Source organism: Pelophylax lessonae, assembly GCF_965119305.1.
Source record: "Pelophylax lessonae genome assembly, chromosome: 1".
In the NCBI taxonomy this organism is placed as follows: Eukaryota; Metazoa; Chordata; class Amphibia; order Anura; family Ranidae; genus Pelophylax; species Pelophylax lessonae.
The window spans coordinates 419433749-419456774 of NC_138768.1; the positions used below are offsets into that span (position 1 = coordinate 419433749).

Here is a 23026-nt window from a genome sequence, read left to right on the forward strand (position 1 = left end):
GAGGCGACACATTCAGGCAAACAGGGAAGCGCAGCAAAGGAGCACAATGCATCATGGTTGCACTGCATTTTGTTGGCAAAAATGGGGTTAAAACAGGTGGCGTCACACAACAGCGCATGATGTAGCTCTTAAAGCCTAATAATGGAAATAGTTTAAATGTTTGGGCCAGCTGGACTTTGCCTTCAGGAAATGTTTTTGCCTTTTGTCATGTTAATGCAATATCTGATTGTCACTGCTGAGACATTGGGCACGCTTTGTGTTTGTCCAGCAGCAATCAGCACAGGTAATCGCTGACAGCAGTGAATAGCTGCAGTAGGGACCTCTGATTTCTGCCTCTACAATTCACCTTCATTGCCAGTGTGAATGTAGACTAAAGCTGGATACACACTATACAACTTTTTGTTGTTTTGATTTCCTTTAGATTTACCTTCAATTGTGTAGTACAAGGGCCTGCCTGATTGCTTACACATTGAAAGTGTTTAGAGTTGACCTCCTATATGGTTTTGGTAAATCTAAAGGAAAAAAAAAATCTATATAGTGTGTATCCAGCTTAACAATAACAAGGAATGTCCTTGTATTACTGCTTGACATAGTGTGTGTGTTTTTTTTTTTTTTTTTTTTTTAAGATAACATGCAGATGTTTTAGTTGTATGCAACCCAAAGAAAACGTACAATAAATTAATTACAGGAACTTTATTTTTAAAAAATAAATAAACAGGTGAATGGTTTTAATAATGGTTTATTTTATAGTTAATTATCAGGAAGTACATAGCCTTTTCCTTGAGAGACACCAGCTTTTAATGCTTTTGGCCAGCTTCTAGTTTCATGGTATGTGCATAAGATGTCAAACACTAAAGAAAAAAGTGTAAACAAAGTATTTGTTCATTATACATTCAAAATATACAAAATCAAAAACAGGAGTTTCATTGACCATGAATATAGATTATGGGCTCTTTCACACGGTCCGCCTCCGTAGGCGGATCTGTGCTGCTCAGCGGGGATCGATCCGCCGATCCCCGCTGAGCCGGCGGATGACATCTCCGTCTCCGCTTGCAGAGCGGAGAGGGAGGTGTCACAGCCCCCGCTGCTCTCTATGGGGATTTGGATGAGAGCGGACCGCCTGTCCGCTCTCATCCGATCCCCAGGACGGATGGAAAATAGGGTTTCCATCTGTCTGGATTTCACGGACAGGATCGCATGCGGGTGTCAGCGGACATGTCACCGCTGACATCCGCTGCTCCATAGGGCTGAATGGGGCATCCGATCAGATCCGCCTAAAAAAAACTGACAGGCGGATCTGATCGGGCCGCCCGTGTGAAAGAGCCCCAAGTATGAAAATGCAAGCTTCGCTTATTAGCTAGTCCCGCCTTGAAGAAATAATAAAAAAACCTAGCTTAAAGCAATAAAACAAAAAAAACCTAATCAAAGATGGTCAGACATGCCTTATACTTGTCGTCGTTGGCCTGCATGATGTCACTGGGCCTGCTGCTGGGTTTCCAGAAAAGCCAAAGATCCCAAATCCACAAGAATGTGCGCCAAAGTAAACAATTTTAATTTTTCGCTATAAGTAGGACTGCAACATACCTACCATCATTTATTGTTGTCAGAAACTGTTGGTGTTAGGTTGCATGCAGCCTTTTGGTACTTTTTTTATGATTGACAGCTGGTTGGCTATTGCTGTGCATGGTGTGGACTGCATTTACAGAGTCTGATGTTTTAGTTTGCGCTGCCTTATAACAAATTAAATTCTACATTGGAAAGTGACAGGTGGAGATTCAATGTTTAAATCTAACTGGCTGGTATTTATCAATATCTGTCAATAAATGCCAAATAATTGCACACTGAAGTACTGAAATCCAGTGTACTGCCATACTATTTTCAATCATACTGAGCAGTGTATGTTTTTGTAATTGTACAATCCTAAAATACATTGAGAGGGGAATTTACTAAAACAGGAGCTGCCACAATCTGCTACAGGTGGGCATGGCAACCAATCGGCTTCCATTTTCAAAGATTAATGTGATACTAAAGTCTCGCTGATTTTTAACAATACAAACATGTCATAGTTACCTGCTCTGTGCAGTGGTTTTGCACAGAGCAGCCCAGATCCTACTCGTCTTGGGCCCCTTTTTTGCGCTCCCGGCCCTCCTTTTGAGTAGCTCCACAGAAAGCAGCTTGCTAATGGAGGCACCTGAGCGGAGCCGCAGCTCTGTGTGTCCATTCAGACACTGAGCCCCGGCACCACCCCCTCTCCTCATTGGCTCACTGACAGCAGCGGGAGCCAACGAGGAGGGGTTTACTGAACAGCCATGTCTCTAGTTCAACATCACTGTATCGAGATGGAGCTCAGGTAAGTATTTGGGGGTGCTGGGGCTGCTGCACACAGAAGGCTTTTAATCTTAATGGATGCATTAGGATAAAAACCTTCTGCCTTTACAATCATTTTAACTGATCAGTCTGAGGCTAGAAGTTGATTGTTACTAAGCACAGCTGCTCCAGCTTTAGTAAATTCCCCCCCCCCCCCCCTGTATCAATACTAATAGCATAATAAAAGCTCACCTTGATTAATTGCCAATATCTCAGAGTGGAAGTTTTTCTCATTTTCCCTCTTAACCATATACTCTTGAATTGGCAGTCGTGCAGTCTGCAGGCCATTTGCTTTAGCTTTGTGATATGTTACTTTCTATGATACAAGAATAGGAATAACATTAATGATTTACAGCACATGTGATTAGTATACTATGTTTAGCAGGTCTGTAAACAGTTCCTCAAATACAGAAATGTGAACAATTTCTATGTATGGTCTAATAGGCAAATGCAACATTTTTATACAGACCTTTTGAATACTTTCATCAACCAGTCCTCCCAGAACATACACTTTAGATGGATCAATATCTTCAAGGACTTGAATAAAGCAAAGGGAAGTTAAAAATAACAAAAACTTTTTTTTTTGGCCTCCATACGTTATAAAACAAAGTACAACTACTCACCGATGCATTAAAACAAGATATGTAAATACTAGAATATCACAAATGTGGTTTTAATTTACTGAAATAGGTCAAAGAAATAATGATTTAAAATGTTTTCTATGTATACCAGCAGGACTGCAACTCTTTTTAATTGGATCCCTATATATCAGGGTTCGACAAACCCCGGTCGCCGTGGCGACCAGAAACCGCGTCCTGGCTCCTGATTTGCCGCCAGCCCACTCTCTGCAACTCCTGACGGACTGCCCGGACACGCAGCTCAGAGTGTCAGGCAGCTGATGCTTCGCTCTCCCCCCTCCCTGGTCTCCGTGTTTTCCCTGGAGCCGTGCAGTAATCTGAAGTCCAGCTGTGAGTAACATGAGAGGGGAGGGGGCTGGCCTCCTCTCCTCTGCCAGAGCACGGTCCGGAATGGCTGCTCTCTGAGCTCTCTTCTGCTGCCCGTAGCGTCCTTATCAGGCTGGTCTTCCTCCCCCCAGAGACCACAGCGGGAGTTCAGACCTTGGAGAAGAGTGAGGAGGAGGAGGGGGACCCAGCAGCCTGTGTGCCCTTTACCTGACCCTGCAGGCAGACTGTCACTACTATGAGGGAGGGGGGGGGGGAGAGTTGTGGTGGAGGATAGAGCACGGGGGCTGCCTGTGTGTGTTCTGTGTCCATGCTGTGACACACTGAGCTGCTGTTCTCATAGTGCAGTTGTTTAAGGTGTGCTGTGAGGTGGAGGAGGGGAGATGAGGCTGGCATGCTTTAAAATGATCTTTTTATGTCCTCTGATAAAGCCATGTGTATTATGAACAATCACCACAGGGGGGACACACAGGCAGGAAGTAGCTGCAAAGAGGCAACAGAAGATCAGCAGCGCTGGGATACTTCTTTCATCCTTTTCTGTGTTTGTTTTATTTAAAATGTCACAAAGGCTTTATTTAGATGTGCAGTTGGGTGGTAAAAATGTGCTGTAAAGACATGTTTTTGCCACCCACCAACAGCCACCCTTAAGCTACAGCAGATGAGGGTATTTTACATGCCGCAGTCATGATGCATTAGCATAAAAAGGAGTTTCCCCCTATAACAGGTTTTTAATGTCATTCTTTCTGGCCAGCCCATAACCTTGATGTAATGCGTTACATTGGAGTTATTGACTGACCGCTCTGCTGTAAGTTAGTTAGGGGGCGCAAATTACTTGCCCTGACAACCCACGCTACCAAAAAAAAACTGGCTCCTAACTTTTTTAGCTGGCTCCTAGATTCATAGCAAATTTGTCGAGCCCTGATTGTATATATATATGTATATACACACACACACAGTATCTCACAAAAGTGACTACACCCCTCACATTTTTGTAAATATTTTATTATAACTTTTCATGTCACAACACTGACGAAATGACACTTTGCTATGTAGCACCCTCCTAGACAGGTGCTAGGTAAAATCATTTGTTGCTCCCCGGATAAGAAGTTAGGTCTGCTCTCTGTGCTCAGTGTGTATTCATCTGGTCTGAGGGAGTGTCCCCACTGCATCCAATAGGGAGGCCTGTTGGATAGTAGAGGAAACCTGGCCAATGATGCACAAGTTTTTCTAACCGTCCCAGTGGGGTGGCACCTGGAGAGATATCATGGAATTGGAAATAAAAGTGGAGAGCACATAAGGCAGGGTGTCTTTTGCGAGGTCAGCGCACACAGTGAGAAAGGGGGTGCCAAGTAAAACCCTGAAGAGTAATCTACAAAGTAGGTCACCTTTCAAATACTTCACTTCAGTGGCAGGGTGAGGCAGCTGCCTTGCCGCATTCAACATAGATAGAAGTCCTCAAGATTGTGCATAGTTTGCTGAGTTGGAGTATCCCACTCATCCCTTCTCCCATCCAAATTCTAATAATATAGAAACAACCAAATCCCCTGGACTGTTTACTGACTGAGCAAAGCATTTAAAGTACTGTGAATTTACAAGTCGTTGCTATGGGTAACCCAGGGGAATCCGCTTAAAGCAGCTCCCATGGGAGCAGTGCTACAGTAACAATGTAAAGTAGTGAGTGTACAGCTTGTATAACAGTGTAAATTTGCTGTCCCCTCAAAATAACTCAACACACAGCCATTAATGTCTAAACCACTGGCAACAAAAGTGAGTACACCCCTAAGTGAAAAGGCCCAAAGTGTTAATTTTTGTGAGGCCAGCATTATTTTCCAGCACTGCCTTAACCCTCTTGGGCATGGAATTCACCAGAGGTTGCCACTGGAGTCCTCTTCCACTCCTCCATGACATCATCACAGAGCTGGTGGATGTTAGAGACCTTGCGCTCCTCCACCTTCCATTTGAGGATGCACTACACATGCTCAATAGGGTTTAGGTCTGGAGACATTCTTGCCCAGTCCATCAACTTTACCCTCAGCTTCTTTAGCAAGGCCGTGGTCGTCCTGGAGGTGTGCTTGGGGTCGTTATCATGTTGAAATACTGCCCTGCAGCCAAATCTGCAAAGTAAGGGGAACATGCTCTGCTTCAGAATGTCACAGTACATGTTGGTATTTATGGGTCCCTCAATGAACTGTAGCTCCCCAGTGTAGGCAGGACTCATGCAGCCCCAGACCATGACACTCCCACCACCACCCTGGATTGTAGGCAAGACACACTTGTCTGTGTACTTCTCACCTGGTTGCCGCCACACATGTTTGACACCATCTGAACCAGATAAGTTTATCTTGGTCTCATCAGACCACAGGACATGGTTCCAGTAATCCATGTCCTTAGTCTGCTTGTCTTCAGCAAACTGTTAGCAGGCTTTCTTGTACATTATCTTTAGAAGAGTCTTCCTTGTGGGATGACAGCCATGCAGACCAACTTGATGCAGTGTGCGGCGTATGGTCTGAGCACTGACAGGCTGACCCTTCAACCTCTGCAGCAATGCTGGCAGCACTCATACGTCTATTTCCCAAAGACAACCTCTGGATATGACGCTGTGCATGTGCACTCAGCTTCTTTGGTTGACCATGGCGAGGCCTGTTCAGAGTGGAACCTGTCCTGTTAAACCACTGTATAGTCTTGGCCACCATGCTGCGGCTCAGTTTCAGGGTAATCTTTGGCAATATTTTTATAGCCCTAGGCCTTCTTTATGTAGCACAAAAATAATTTTTTCTCTGTCGCTCATTGACAGACGCAGTCCTCTTTGATTAATATCAAATTGGGTTGTACTGCCCTCTACAGGAGTAGGACACTAGGCAGAATAAAACGTTCTGGCCACACCTTAGGGGCAGTCCCAGAGGGTATATCCTCTCTCTCTCTGCTACAGGATGTCAGTTTTTTTCTGTCTAGTCAGGAAGGAGATTCTTCTCAAATGGAACCGGAATCTCGATTCCCTGGACAATTGGATCCGACTGAGCGAGCGGACCAGGGAGTCTCTGGTCTGGTGGCTTCGGTCTCCGATGCTCAGCCAGGGCAAGTCATTTCTTCCAATATACTGGACGATTGTCACCACGGATGCCAGTCTATCCGGGTGGGGAGGAATTCTCGGCAAATTATCTGCTCAGGGGCTTTGGTCCCTGGAAGAGTCCAGGTTACCGATAAATGTATTAGAACTGAGAGCGATCAGACTTTGTCTGATTCACTGGACCGAGCAGCTCCGGGGCAGCCCGGTGCGAATCCAGTCAGACAATGCCACAGCAGTGGCTTACGTCAATCACCAGGGGGGCACCAAGAGTGTCCTGGCGGCCATAGAAGTGGCCAGCATTCTTCGTTGGGTGGAACGGTTTGTTCCAGCTCTCTCCGCGGTATTCATTCGGGGGGTGAAGAATTGGCAGGCAGATTATCTCAGCCGTCAGATTCTGGATCAAGGGGAATGGTCTCTTCATCCAGAGGTATTCCACCAACTGTGCCTTCGTTGGGGCACCCCGAATGTGGACCTGTTGGCATCTCGGCTCAACAGGAAATTGCGGAGGTTTGTAGCTCACTCCCGCGATCCTCTAGCAGACGCGCTGGTCGCCCCGTGGGGGCAGTATCAGCTATTGTATGCCTTCCCTCCTCTCAAGTTGCTGCTGAAACTTCTTCGCAGGATAGAGGTGGAGGGAATTCCAGTTATCCTGGTAGTTCCGGACTGGCCTCGTCGGGCTTGGTACGCCGACCTGGTCAGGCTGGTCGGAGACGTTCCTTGGCGACTTCCTCTCAGGGAGGATCTGCTGTCGCAGGGACCGATCTTCCATCCTGCTTTACGATCGCTGGCTTTAACGGCCTGGCTATTGAGACCCAGGTGCTGAAGGACAAAGGGTTGTCAGCTTCAGTTATTCCTACTCTAATTAAAGCAAGGAAAGCGACTTCCAGAAAAGTCTATCATCGCACATGGAAGTCTTATATCGCGTGGTGTTAATCCCTTGGGTTCCCTCCATGTTCTTACTCGGTGGCCCGAATATTGGCCTTTCTACAAAAGGGGGTTGAGCAAAAACTGTCCTTGAGCACTATCAAGGGTCAGGTTTCAGCGTTAGCAATCTTCTTTCAGAAGCCTCTGGCTACTCATTCCTTGATGCGGAGTTTCATCCAGGGAGTGCGGCACCTGGCTCCACCGGTGCGTGCACCCTTGCCGCCCTGGGATCTTAATTTGGTGCTGTCGGTTCTTCAGAAACCTCCCTTTGAAAATATCAGGGAGATTCCCTTGCTTACTTTATCCCAGAAGGTGGCCTTCTTGGTGGCTATCACTTCTGCACGCAGGGTGTCAGAACTGGCCGCATTATCCTGTCGTTCCCCATATCTGGTGGTTCATAGGGATAAGGTTGTTCTTCGTCCGAATCCATCCTTCCTAAGGTGGTTTCAGAGTTTCATTTGAATGAGGACATTGTTTTGCCTTCCCTGTGTCCTAAGCCCGCTCATCCTCGGGAATTCGCGTTGCATTCCTTGGATGTGGTTCGGGCGATCAGAGTATACTTGAATACTACGGATTCATTTCGTAAGACGGATTCACTCTTTGTGATCACGGATGGCCCTAAGAAGGGGTTGCCTGCATCTGCCGCGACTATCTCCAAATGGATCAGGCAGACGGTGGTACAGGCTTATTCTATTAAGGGTCGGGAGCCTCCGTTCCCTGTTAAGGCGCACTCCACTCGGGCGCTTAGTGCTTCATGGGCATTTCGCCATCAGGCGTCAGTGCTTCAGGTTTGCAAGACGGCTACATGGTCGTCGGTGCATACCTTTGCAAAATTCTATAAAATTGATGTGATGGCATCAGCGGATGCCTCTTTTGGCCGCAAGGTTCTGCAGGCCGCTATTTGAGGAGACCGGTGGTCTACCTCGAGGGTTTTTTTCAGTTGAGTCTCATCCTTTGGTCTGATGAGCCTTTAAAACTTCTAGTTGGCACCGGTTGGGCCTTCTGGATTGGATTTTGATTTCCGTTAATCCCACCCCTCATTTGTGGCACTGCTTTGGGACGTCCCAATTTGATATTAATCAAAGAGGACTGCGTCTGTCAATGAGCGACAGAGAAAAATGGATTTTTGTAAGAACTTACCGTAAAATCATTTTCTCTTAGCTCATTGACAGACGCAGTACCCGCTCCTCTATTTTTTGAGTTGGGTTGGGTTAAATTCTCTGACACTGCTTTGTGACATACTGACATCCTGTAGCAGAGAGAGAGAGAGAGAGAGGATATACCCTCTGGGACTGCCCCTAAGGTGTGGCCAGAACGTTTTCACCTGCCTAGTGTCCTACTACTGTAGAGGGCAGTATAACCCAATTTGATATTAATCAAAAAGGACTGCGTCTGTCAATGAGCTAAGAGAAAAGGATTTTACGGTAAGTTCTTACAAAAATCAATTTTTTCAGATCCTCAGAGAATTTTTTGCCATGAGGTGCCATGTTGAACTTCCTGTGACCAGTATGTGTGAGACAGATAACACCAAATTTCACACCTGCTCCCCATTCGGCGGACACAATGATTGCGTGGGCCACAGGCTCCCCACCCCTGCAGTATAGGGATGGTGGCAACTTCAGCGAGAGCTAACAACAAGCTGGTCCTGCAGTTCAGTGGCCAGCTTTTGCTGAAGTTGGCTGCAATTGCAAACTGCAATTTCAAATCCAGACAGAGAGAATGCAGAGTACAACAAATCTCTACATGAATACACAGTAGATAAAAGTGGTTATAAAAGCAAAACCATTTTTTTTTTTACCTTAATGCATTACGTATATTAAAGGTAAAAAAAAAAAAAAAAAAAAAAAATGGGATTTTTGACTTACCATAATCCATTTTTATGATGTTCACTGATGGACACGGCTCCTGATAATCTTGACCAGTGGATTATGAATAAGCGAGTGTAAGTTCGTGAAATGTGTCAACCTTTTGTCCTTGTCCGTGATTTATTGATGTCCAGTTTGGATTTACAGTGGTGAATAAACATCACGTGTACTTACATCAGAGTGCAGTCATCACTCTGTGTTTGAGGATACTGCTGGAGACTATGGATCTAACCTGCACCTGATCACATCTTCCCACCTGAGCGGCTTACCTGCAATAGATCCTAGCTCCATACAGGCGATTTCCCTGAAAAGGAGGATCAATTAAAGTTTTTTTTTTTTTTTTTTTTTTTTTAGAGGTCTGGTCCGCAGACCAACATTTGAGCCACAAAACACGCCTAAGGACCACTGCTGAAACAGACTGTCTAGAAATCAGGGGAGCCGCATCCAAAGAGGCATCACAGATAAACTGCAGCCCCTGAACCAACTGGTCCGCCAGCTCAGCAAAGGCAGGGGGAAAGCTGCTCACCCTCCAGGTCACGGCGTAAAAGCTTAGCCCACTCGGTCAGTTTGTGACAGCAGGGCAATGGTAAAGACCGGCCTAAGTGCTGAACCAGCAACGGTGACCCTATTTCGGGCCACAGCCTCCGCTTTTCTGTCAGCCGGATCCTTAAATGCCGGCGATTCTTTAACCGGAATCATGGTTGCCTTGATCAACCTGGGAACCGGAGGGACTCTTCAAAGAGGTACCTCATTGCAAATCGCTTAGGGACCACAAAGGGACATTTTAGACGTTCCCCCCCACTCTTTTGCGACAAATCTGTCAAAATAGGAGGGGAAGGGATACCGCTTCGCTGCTCTAGACAGCTTGTGAGAGCCAAAGGGAACCGGTGCCTCCGGCACAGATTTAGCTGCGTCCTTCATTTTTAAAGTCTCACACACAGACTCAATCAGTGCGTCCACCAGCTCCTTTTCGTGCGTGGCTACAGGTGTGGAGGAATCATCCTCTATCTGAGAAATCAGGGCGCATGGCCGCAGGCCCCATCCGCGGCAGCCAAATTAAATCCAGGAACTGCGGAAACTGATGTGGCAGGGGGAGCTTTTTACTAGCCCACTGCCCAAAAGCCACTTCCGCCTGGGACACAAAGGACTGCCGTCAGTGCATCAATGGATGATTGGGCCCAGCAACCTCAGAGGGGGTCAGGTGGGGAAATGTGCTCCAAAGACTCCATTAAGGAGTAGAGGGACCCCACAAATCGTACAAAAAAAAAAAACACTGCTGAAGTACACCACCCGGTCGCCAGCAACAGAGCACCCCACGATCCTGCAGCAGAGAGAGAGAGGGAGGACTCCATCAGACTCACCACCCCACCAGACAGTCAGCGGCAGCACCAGGATAAAAGCACTCCATGTGCGGCAACCAGGAAGGAAAGAGAACCAGGAGTCAGTAGCAGGGGATAAGGAGGGGCTCCCATAGGCAAAATCAGCGCCCAGAAGGCTCCTCTGTAATAAGCGCCGCTGTTGGACCAATGCAAAATGGCTGCCGGCCTATACATAATACAGGCCACATCAAAATGGCGGCTCCATGAGGGATCCCTGGGGCCCAGGCATGGCACAGAAGGGAAAGGGGGGAACCGTGCAGGAGCCCCCACCAGGTACAGTCACCGGGGGTGAAACCCCTCCACCAGTACAACACCCTGCCCCAGCCCTTGAAAGCAGCCCAGACCGACACCCTACCCCATGATAGGAGAACCCAGGGGTCCACGGCCACCCCAAAACCCTCCACCCCATTGCCCAGTCTGGCAGTTGATTGTAGATCTCAGAGGAAAAGACCAGGAGAAAAAAAAAATCTATCTAAAAAGGAAAAAATTGCCAGGATCAGAAATTCCAGCAACGAACTAGGTCCTTACTCCTGACTAGGCAGAAAAAAGTACCTATAGCAGAGAGGGGGGAGTATACCTCCTTTTTTTCTGCCTAGTGTCCTAATCCTGTAGGGAGCAGTATAAATCACTGGTCAAGATTATCAGGAGCCGTGTCCATCAGTGAAGGAAAGAGAAATGTTTTAGGACTTGCTGTGCCCCCCATTCCCTTCTAAACAATTACCTGCTGCAGCCATTGACTACTGCTGCTGTCAGTCAAATTCAGTAAAGAGAGAGTGGAGGCAGAGCTGTGCGTGTGTGTTACTAGCCTAGAGCTCCAGTGGGGGAACCCAGAAGTGGGGGTTTGGCGCAAAATCGTTGCATGGAGCACGTGTTATTTAAAGAACAAAAACTGAGACTTTACTTGAGACTTGAAGTAATGTGTAGTTCTGTCAAAATGGGTGTGTGATTAACCGGTTGCCGACCGCCGCACGACTATATACTGCGGCGGTCAGCCCCGGCCAGGCAGAGTGACGTATCGGTACGTCACTCGCCTGTCACTGACTTGCGAGCCTATCGCGGGCGGGCGCGCGCCCGCCGAGGCGCGCGCCGGCCGCGGCTCGTTCACAGGCAAGTCAGTGCGTGTGACCGGCGGACTCGATGTCCGCCAGTCACACTGCGATCGCTCCTGTGAAGGGAGAAAGACAGAGCGGCTTGTGTAAACAAGCTGCCTGTCAGTTCTCCCTGTGTAAAAGTAAAGATCTGACCGTTCTACTATGTAGAACGGTTGATCTTTGCTTTTACACCAATAGGAATGTCCCTACACAGTAGAAAGCACGCCCCTAGGACACACTTAACCCCTCCCTGTCCAATAAAGTTAACCCCTTCCCTGCCAGTGTCATTTTTGCAGTAACAGTGCATATGTATAGCACTGATTACTGCAGTAATGTCACTGGTAACCCCAAAAGTGTCAAAAATGTCAGTCAAGGGTCCGATCTGTCCGCCGCAATGTCGCAGTACCGAAAAAAAAATCGCAGATCGCCGCCATTACGCGTTAAAAAAAAAAAACACCAAAAATGACAAAAATCTTTCTCTTTGTTAGTAAACGCGATAACTTTTGCGCAAACCAATCAAAATACGCTTTTTGCGATTTTTTTTACCAAACATAGGTAGCATAAAACAAATTGGCCGAAAAATGTTAAAAAATTTTGATTTTTACTTTTTTTTTTGGGGAATTTCATATAAAAAAATGTGAAAAATATTGTTATTTTTGCAAAATTTACGCTCTTTTTTTGTTTATAGCGCGTGATCAAAAAATCGCACAGGTGATCAAATACCACCAAAAGAAAGCTCTGTTTGTGGAAAAAAGACGTCAAATTCGTTTAGGTACAGCGTCGCACGACCGCGCAATTGTCCGTTAAAGTCACGCAGTAAAAAATCGCAAAAAAACCCCTGGTCCTTTAGCAGCCAAATCCTCCGGGGCTTAAGTGGTTAAAGTCAGCCATTTTCAAGTAAGAGCAGACACCACATGTTATCACTTATTAGTCCCAAAACTAAGGAGGTGAGAGGGGGGGTTAAGTGCCCCAGTAGGCAAGTGGTAAAGTGGATGTTTAGGCAATTTTTTTTAAATTAAAATAAGGTAAAGTTAAAAGAAGTTATACTGACCTGCTCTTTGCAGTGTTACAGAACAGCCCCTTACCTGAGGGGGCACCAGTACAGCTATGCTCCCAAGCTGGGCTGGGTGTGTCCATAGACACACATAGTGTGGCTCAGCCATGCCCCCCTGCTCTCTCCTAACAGAATTTGACTGACAACATCAGGAGCCAATGGGACAATGTGAGGGCAGACGGGGACAGTGCCAGATTGAGACAGGACTCAGGTAAGTCAGGCAGAGATTGCACTAAGGTGAAAAACCTTTTGAGTTTCTAACTACTTTAATCGCAGAGGATTTCCCTTAACACATGAAATCAGGTTCCAAGTGGTGTAAAGAAGAGGCTTTTCTAATGATGACTGCTGTACAGCATTACTTTTTTTTCTTTTTTCCCAAAAACCCTAAACCAATCTTATGTTTATGGAGCAAAGCAACATGCTTTTCATACTTAGAAAAGACAAATAAATTACATCCCACAAACTTACCATGGTCCGAGTCTGGAGTAAGGTATATGATGGATTCTAATGGAAACATGTCAAGAAAGCTGCTTTCTGTTGAGTCAACCTGGAGAAATATGCAAATACAAGCTTTACCACGTTGCATAAATAACATGCAGATGGCTAGCCTGCATTTAACTCTGGAAAGAAGCCAAAGTGAGGCCACACAAATCTTTTAATATATACAATTTATGGTTCTGGGAAAAGACAAATATTTATTAAAGTTTACATAGCTAACATTACAATTTAGCACTCAAAGCATGGTACTATCAAAATTGCAGGAATCAAACTTACAAGATAATTGACAAATCCGTCATTCATTCGCACACATTCATCATATAACAGATTGTGTTGTACAAAACCTGTCAGATACAGCCAGAATGGTTTTGCAGCTTTCTTGTTTGACCCATAAAGCCTCCTGATCTGAGCTGCCAGACGACTTAATTCCTAAAAGATGAAAATATATTTGAAAATTATAAATGTTTCATATACCGTCTGCCTGTATAGAAATCTGACACTAACACTACTTTTTGTTCAAATTTAAACTCCAGTGAATTTTGTCAGGTTTTTTACTGGAGATTGCAACACCGATCAGGTCTGCCAGTCAGTTTTTTTAGGTGGACACGATCGGACCATCCATTGCCCTCTATGGAGTGGTAGGTGTCAACAGACGTGTCTCTATTTACATTCGCCGACATCTGATTCAATCTGCTAATAAAAAAAAAAAGACAGATGGGGGATCTGCTCCCTATCCATCTGCGAGATTGGATCAGATAAGAGTTGGATGGAAACAGAGAGGCAGTTTGTTTACAACCGACCGCCTATAGTGAGAAGTGGGCTGTGTCAGTGACCACTCTGCATAAGCGCAGTGGACACGGACCTGTCATCCGCCTGCTTAGTGAGGATGAGCAGACAGATTCCCTGTCAGATCATCCTCACAAACTAGTGATCGACCGATATCGGTTTTTCTTTGCCGATACCGATATTTGGGCCAATGTATATCGGTATCGGCTGATATTTTTGTACATTTAAAAAAAAAAATTATTTTTTGACAGGTACTCCTATGGAGGGATCTGGGGGTCTAAAAGACCCCAAACCCTCCTCTGCACTTAAAAACATTCAAAACGCCAAGTTTGGCTGTTTTGAATGCTGTCATTTTTTTTTTATCTGGTGCCAGTACCCGGAAGTGACGTCATGACATCTCTTCTGGGTTTTCGTATGGAGACCCGATCAGAGCCGAATGCGGCTTTGATCGGGTTTTTAGCAGCTGTGCAGGCTGGTTGCCCGAGTCTCCCAGTGGGACGGGAGATCCAGGCGAGCCGTGGAAGGGCGCATCGGTTGGCATTACAAGACAGCCCACCCTCGGCTATGGACCCCAGTACCGGGGTGATGCCTCTAGCTGCAGGCATCACTCCGGTACAAGCACTTTCCCAAAATATCGGCAATATCGGTAACCTCCAGGGCCGATACCGATATATCGGGAAAATGCAGATTGGCCCTCGATATATCGGCTTTGCCGATAATCAGTTGATCCCTAGTTGAAACATACCCGGTGTCAATGGGAGAGAAAGTAAAGAAAATTTTGTGAATGGGGGACATAGACGTCAGGAAAACCTGAATGATGTTTTAACACGTTTGCCATTTTGGCTGGAGCTGTGCTCTAACTTTATTATTTGGGGCACTTACATAGAAAGTAAGGCAGACTAGTAACAGCTGTGCCAATACGCATTTACCAGGCATCGATCCCTGTTGTCACCATCAGGAAATCTGTACTGGAAATGAAGTGGCACTTGTTGCTGGAATGCATGCAACAACCAGTATGCAATCCGTTTACAATATTACCTTCTTGCTCATGTGATCTGTCATGCTCAAGTCAATGCAAAGTCTTGGACCAGAATCCTTTGCTTCTAAAAGACGCTCTTTGGTCAAAGCTTTTAAAAATCTTTTGCTGTGCAGCTGTTGGCTAGTACCTGAGATAAGAGAACACAAGAAATTGTCATTTTTTTTAATAAGACATCAGGACTGAAAAATGTACTTTTAAAAAAATTCCAAAGTTTTTTTGAGAATTTTACTACAGCATTAAATACCTGTTCATGCGGTGTCCCCACTGCCTTCTTCTCCCGATCGTCAACTACAACCCCCTACAAAATCCAGTACACTTCTGGGTATGGGTCTCTCTTGGAATTGAATGCATTCACTAGGCCAAAACACTGTCACATATGGGACAGGGGGGTTCTTATCCTTTGCTCAGGAATTTGGGAGGTAGGGGTGTTCGGTGGCACGGATGGAAAAAACAGGCTTCATATTACCCGATTTCAAGCTCCATTTTTTGTACAGTTTCTTTATGAAAAAATATCTCAAATTCTCTTCAAAACATTCTTTTTTCCCCCCATTCAGAAAAAGGTACTTCTGGCATCCCAACTAAATGTCATTTGTTGTCATTAGAGTAAAAAATGTGAACAAAAAGTGCAGCGTAAAAAAATCTAAAATGATAATGAGTGTCCAAATCAGTACTATAACGAAATATAAATAAACGAGACCAATAGCCACATATCAAACTATAATGAGGCTAACCCATCTGCTAAGGATCCAGTCTAAGAAAATGTAAGTCCTTGAAGAAGAAGAAGAAAATGACTGGCAAATGCCTTTACCTTGTGATTGCACTTTTTTTTTTTTTTTTAGACATCCCTAATTCTTACAGACAATGGTATAGCTGTCAAGGCACCAATAATGCCTTTACTTAACGTTGACATTACTTCTACAGCAGTAAATTTAACTCCTGACATTTTTTTTTTTTAAATACAGGACGTTTGGAGGAGTCATGGTCCATCTGTAGGACTGATCTTCTAGCTGTATACAATCCTAATTGCTACTTACTACTACCCATACTTAATGCAACTCAGAGACAAAATGCACGATCTGTATTTTTGTTATTTCCATGCAAAAGGGAACACTCATGGCAGATTCTAGAAGTAAGCCAAGTACTTCCTGAAACTTGAGGCCCAAAGCCAATACTGTCTAAAGCTGGTCAGTATGCATATACTCAGCTTTATGATGTAGTGTCTTATTAAAAAGACCAAGAATTGCAGTATCTTTTCTCATGAATTCTGCAGATCCTGCTCATTTATTTTGTTATCCTGCCTGTAACAGTGTTTAAAGGAGAAGTGTGGGATATTAAAAAACAAACATCTATACTGACCTGGTGGTAACATTAGTGCAATGCTGCACCTACCCCCAGCTGGCTCTAAGACCGAGAACTGAGCGACCACATGATGCTAATCACTTAGCAGTGACTGTTAGGCCCCTTTCACACTAGCAGACCGTTCAGAATCCTCCTGTCAGTTTTTCAGGCGGATCTGAACGGATGCCCCATGCATCCCTTCAGCTGGATGCTGGGAGGCAGAGCCGGCTATCGGTCAGGCATCTGGGTGGATCCAGACATTATTGTCAGGAACCCTGCAGAGCCTGAACTCGCTCTTTAACGCCATCTGACAAGGGACTTTAGCCTACTCTTGGCTGAATCTGGGTCACAGGAGTGCAAGAGTAAGTGCCTTCCTGTGACCCAAAAGAGAAGTATGACCAAATGAGCTTTGGCTATACTCCTCTTAACTGATTGACATAATTTTACACAGCAGTGGATGTGTTTCTGCATGTACACATTGCTTACAAATGTAATAAGTATTACAAAAGAACACAATGTTCAAGTTACATTACTAATTTCTATGACCGTTTGATGCTGGCTCCCGTGAAACTTTAACCCTTTTGCTGCCACTGACCTATGCAATAAGCCGGCTGCAGTGGTGGGGTGGTTTCACACACTTTCAGTATGTGTATATCTGACAAGCTGTCAGATGGAAGTAATCTTGCAGCTGCAAAGCTTCTAAGCACCCCCGCCCCTTCTGATCTTCCCTACCAAGTGATAATCTGTAAGCAAGATGTATTACATCGTCTACAGGTTTGCCTGTTGCTTTGTCCAGCTGCTCTGGCTGGGCTAAGCCGCTAATAGAACGCTATCTGCACTCCATTAGCTTCAATAGAGGACAAAGCAAGGTTGGACAATTAAAGAGAACCTGTCATTACAAAATAGTATCACATATGGGACTAGTGTAAGGCCTCATGCACATGGGTGTATGAAAAAGCTCAGCGCTATCAAATATGGATTATGAAGAAGATATCGAGGAGAGCAGTCCACAGGTGAAAATTATGGTGAAGCATGCACAAGATATAAACATTCAGTGCTCTTCAATGTGCTGGTAATCCTCCACCCAGTCTCATTAGCCTCTCACCTCACACTTAGCCCCTGTGTCACCAGACGGGCTAGTAAGACAAACTTTATCCAAGGATATCACAAATATAGATCAAATCAGTATTCCTCTTCATCAGAAGATAAGGCTCACAGGTAACAGATCACAGGTCCATAAAGCGGGTCACAGGTCCATAGGAAAACAAAGGTCCGGACATAGTGCATTACCGCAATAAATTACTTACTCATTACTCAATTACTCAGGCTGAGGAAGTCCCGTGCAGTGGGACGTAACGCGTGCGAAGGGGGAGGGGCCGGTGACGTCACCCGCCATCCATTGCGGTCGAGACCGCTGTGTGTAATACAATCTGCTCATCACATGCACTTGTATAGTGCTTTACAAGGTAATTTTTATGATTTTATGCTATGTTCAATAAAGTAATTTATTGCGGTAATGCACTATGTCCGGACCTTTGTTTTCCTATGGACCTGTGACCCGCTTTATGGACCTGTGATCTGTTACCTGTGAGCCTTATCTTCTGATGAAGAGGAATACTGATTTGATCTATATTTGTGATATCCTTGGATAAAGTTTGTCTTACTAGCCCGTCTGGTGACACAGGGGCTAAGTGTGAGGTGAGAGGCTAATGAGACTGGGTGGAGGATTACCAGCACATTGAAGAGCACTGAATGTTTATATCTTGTGCATGCTTCACCATAATTTTCACCTGTGGACTGCTCTCCTCGATATCTTCTTCATAATCCATATTTGATAGCGCTGCACTTTTTGTTATATATTTGTTATTGGGACTTTTGGTTTATTGATCTTTTAGTGCATAGCAGCTTTCTATTATATTCTTTTATACAGTTGCGCTGAATTTTTATCTATTATTATTTGTATGAAAAAGCTACTCAATACGCAAGAACTGCTGACAGAAAATCCAAAAACATGCATAATGGCATGTATTAAGTGTTCATGAGCATATCATTTTTAATACACTACCCCTGCTCATTTTTCACTCTTTGATGACCAAATTTCATCATTTCTTTAACGAAACATGTACATTTATTAATCTGGCGCTGTAATAATACTAACTGCACCTTTAAAGGTGTGCTTGCTGCCTTTCCTGGCTTGCGCATGTGTCAGACATGGATCCTGTTATAAATTGAATTGACAAAGCTATCCAGCTGATGTTGTTGTTGAGGAGGAGGTTGAGAGAGTTGAAAAAGAACAGATCCAGATATCACTATTGGACACATCCTTTGTAGTCCCAGCAACTGGATACTTCACCAGCATGTATGGGGAGCTGCGAAAAATTTCCTGAAAAGTTTTTTAAATTTTACCTGGATGTCTAATGACACTTTTGAATGCCCTAATTGATTGCATGCGACCTAGACTCATATGGATACACACGAGGAGGAGTGTGTCACCTGAAGGTCTCCTGGTCACACACAAGTATGTTTTATTCTAATGTCAATGTAAACAATACCAAGCAGAAACTTGTAGTTCCACAACTTCTGAAGTGCCATACATTTTGCAAAATTATTTTTTTAAAAGGTGTTCAAAAACGGCTCTGGCAGCAAATGGGTTCTTAAAGCCAAGTGTCAGGAAGGGGCCTCTTGATCATGTGATCACTGTGATTGACTATCAAGGGTGATCACGTGATTCTGAGCCTATCCCCAGGTCCCAATTGTAAATAGTTATAAGAAGCTGTAACGGTGCTGGGGATGCTGTGTGAGCACAACATTGGCTGTGCTTATGGTAGCCCAGCATTAAAGCCCACTGCCATGCTGCCACATATATGCATACAGTCAGTGACAAGAGGTTATAGATGGAGATAGGACAAAATACCTGTATCCGTGTTTCCAGACAGCTTTAATTTTCTTCTTTCCTTCTCCTGTTTTCTTTTACTCTTTTTAGCCATGATAATGTTTTCCCAGTGCCTTTGCTTTCTTAAAACATTTCTCTATATCAAGTAAAAATAAAGAGCAATTGGAAAGAAAATAAATAATTTGTATAGGTATTTTAAAGTTGTCTATACAAGATCATTCTACCTAAAAAGATATTTTAATTTTGGGTAGGGTCAAGAATGGTGAATAACACACCCTTACATTTTTATAGCGCCTACCGATTCCAGCAGCATTTAGGTTCCCAAATTCACAGATTTGCCAGGGATTTGCTCTCCTGGACTATTTTAAATAAAGTAGTACACAGTGATAGCCATGTAAATACTCCTACTGCAGGAGGAGTGAGAATTCATGGTGGAATGGGTAGTGCTAAGGACTGCAAAAACTGATACCTCACCTCTGAAACCACTAATGGCACTTTTCCACTGCGAGTACCGGCTCGGCTCCACTCGGCACTGCTTGACCCTGCTCGGCTCGGTTTGCTTTTCCACTGCGTGGTACGAGTCGGCACCTTTCAGCACTGTATAAGCTCTACTCGGTTTGCTTTTCCACTAAAGTAGTAAGTGGGTGGGACTACAACGATTCTCTGACCAATCAGTGGCTAGTAGTAACAAACAATCAAGGCTGCATGCGAAGGATTGTGGGATATGGTATAAGTACGGCCCGCTTGGAACCCCAACCGAGGTGGTATAGTTTAAGCGAGCCGTACCGAGTCGTACCATGTAGTGGAAAAGCGCCACTGTACCAAACCATACCGAAACGTTCAAACACGTACCATGCAGTGGAAAAGCGCCAAAGCTAGCCATACCGAGCCGTACCATGCAGTGGAAAAGCCCCATAAGAGAAATATGCCAGTAGGCAGTTCAGCCCTTCACTGAAACATCCACTTTAGGTTTGTTTACTGGCCCACTGACAGAAATACGAGTGAGATCATTACCCTTTAAAAGATACAAGTTCCCTGATGATTACGCTGATCTTCTTTCTTCACCACTCAGTAAGTCACTGACCCAGAACAAGTATGCAGCTGGTGATCTTGCCTGTAAGAGGCCAGTGGATCACTAAGTAGTGAAGTCAGAGTTTTAGCATAAAAGAATGTTGGCACAGGTATTTAACTTTGTATCTTTCATATCTAAAAAACACTTACCGAACAGGACACATTCTCAGAGGGTGAATCAGAGGAGGCATTTTCCAGATCAATTTGAATTAGTGTAAGATGCTCCATTAATGAGTCCACATCATCAAGTTTCTTATCACTTTCTTCTAGTTCCAATGTATTTTTATGATCAAAATCATCCATTAGTCTTTCTCCAGCAAGTTTTATCAGATCTTCTCCACCTGACTCCTACACAAAATATATATATAAAAAAAAAAGTTTATCTGAGCCATAACAAAGATGTGCTATCTGAAACATGGCTCTACATAAACAGTAATGTAGACAGTTGGCAAATTTCAGTCTGAGAGAAGGCAGTTACATAGGGGTTGATTTACTAAAACTGGAGAGTGCAAACTCTGGTGCAGCTGTGCATGGTAGCCAATCAGCTTCTAACTTCAGCTTGTTCAATTCAGCTTTGACAATAAAACCTGGAAGCTTATTGGTTTCTATGCAGAGCTGCACCAGATTTTTCACTCTCTAGTTTTAGTAAATCAAACCCATAGTAGCAGCCGGAGACTAATCAGTGCTATCCTTTTATTTAAATTTGTTCTAAATGTAATCGTGTCGTTTAAAATAATTAAAAAATAGTTACTTTTTAAAAGAATGCATGTTAAAGAGACCCTGTTAGGCCCCTTTCACACATGGGAGTCTGTCGGCGGACTCAGTTTTTCTCAGCGGGGGATCCATCCGCCAATCCCCCGCTGAGCAGGCGGATGGCAGCTGTGTCTCCGCGCTTATGCGGAGACACAGCTGTCAGGTCCCTGCTGTTCTCTATGGGGGAATCGGATGAGAACGGGCCGCCTTTCTGTTCTCATCCGATCCAGTGGACGGATGGAAAATTGGGTTTCCATCTGTCCGGACTGGACAGACCGGAACGGATGTCAGCGGACTTGTCTCAGCTGACATCCGATGCCCCATAGAGATGCATGGGGCATCCGTTCAGATCCGCCTGAAAAACTGACCGGCGGATCTGAACGGTCCGCTAGTGTGAAAGGGGCCTTACATCTCTAAACATATCAAAATGCCACTGCCCTACAATAGAAGTAGTCGTCTACTCACCTCTCTGGAGGCCTACATCTCCTATTTTTCCTTCTATGCAAGCATGGCAGCCTATGCCATTCTCTTCGTTATTCAACAATTCATTGTGTGTCAGATGCCCATGTATCCTGCTGTACCCTGTGGTCCCATCCTTTGACTTTTACATCACTACAGGACACAGCAGTGACATTGGGGTCAGAGGTAAGAATCACAGCAAGCATTGAATAACAAAGAGGCTGACAGATCTAAGATTAAATGGCCACACCAGGAAATAATTGTAAAGGTATATATTTATTCCAATTTAAAATAAGATAAAGGATTGAGCCAACGCATTTCGGGGGTCTAAAAAAAAACATTCTTTAAGGCTAAAAAAATTATATATATATATATATATATATATATATATATATATATATATATATATATATATATATATATATATATATAACACAGGTGTGTGAACATGTTACAACAATGGATATGTATAGGGTAAAAACACAAACATATACAAAATATAAATCACATGTTTCAAGGGGTATAATTGACAGAATAATTAGTGGGTAATTAGTAGGTATTGGCTTTATATACTATCAATATAATATAAAATATGAAAATCAATATTAAATATTAGTATAGCTATTATTATAATATGAGTATAGTGGAGCCTAATAGAACATCTTACAGTAAAATAAAGATAAATCATATGAAATGTGGAAAGATAGAAAAAAAAAAGGGGGAAGGAAAACTTCAGCTGTTGTAGAACTACAAGTCTCATATGTGCACCGGGGAGTCGTGCTTGTGTCCGTCATAGAATGCTATCCCTCATGGGACTTGTACTTCAGCAACAGCTGGAAACTACTGTGAAGCATGGTTGTAAGCTTAGAACATTTTGCAGACTCATAAACAATTTTAGCTAGAGACATAAATCACTAGATGGATGGAGAATGATGTATACTAGACGAAACAGCAGATGTATGTATATTAAAAAGTATCCATGAATGCAAATTAATAGAATAAGGGTATGAACTGTGAGTGGGAACCATCTGAAACAAGAGGAAAAAAGATTTTCTTACTTTGACAGGACAAGTAAAGAATCTGTCATCAGCCAGTTGTAGCAACACCCAGCACTACTGACTGTGCACGGGAGAGCGGCTGGACTTGGGGAGAGCAAAAGAGGTGTAGTGGGTTTACTGATGGCTGAGGGCCGTTTCACATGGGAGTTCAGTTTGGTTCCATCCGTCAGTTTTTCAGACAGATCCAGCCTGAACCACAATTTACAGGTACATATTAAAAAAATTAGAATATCATCAAAAAGTTAATTTATTTCAGTAATTTGATTCAAAAAGTGAAACTCATATTATATACCGTACTTATCGGCGTATAACACGCACTTTTTCCTCCTAAAAATGGAGGAAGAAGTAACAGTGCATGTTTTACGGCAATATAAAAAGAAAAAGTCCAGGAAGCAGCACCGAGAGGTAGAAGGGGGCGGGTG

The 23026-nt window shown here is 44.1% G+C and overlaps 1 protein-coding gene across 2 annotated transcripts; it reads right to left on the reverse strand.

Annotated features, from left to right (window-relative positions):
• Nucleotides 1-736: 736 nt before the first annotated feature.
• On the reverse strand, nucleotides 737-22733 carry TRMT10B (tRNA methyltransferase 10B). Of its 2 annotated transcripts, none has more exons than XM_082243565.1 (9): nucleotides 22605-22733; nucleotides 20485-20682; nucleotides 19285-19399; nucleotides 15032-15159; nucleotides 13484-13636; nucleotides 13178-13256; nucleotides 2837-2904; nucleotides 2560-2683; nucleotides 737-851 (listed from the first exon to the last, which is right to left on the reverse strand). In XM_082243565.1, exons 2-9 carry the CDS (start codon nucleotides 20635-20637, stop codon nucleotides 751-753), a joined length of 921 nt encoding a protein of 306 aa, XP_082099691.1. In that variant the 5' UTR covers nucleotides 20638-20682; nucleotides 22605-22733; the 3' UTR covers nucleotides 737-750. The 2 variants fall into 2 exon arrangements, with proteins under 2 accessions (XP_082099691.1, XP_082099692.1); XM_082243566.1 differs by lacking the exon at nucleotides 22605-22733 and adding an exon at nucleotides 20278-20398 and having other exon boundaries at nucleotides 20485-20624.
• Between the last annotated feature and the right edge of the window lie 293 nt (nucleotides 22734-23026).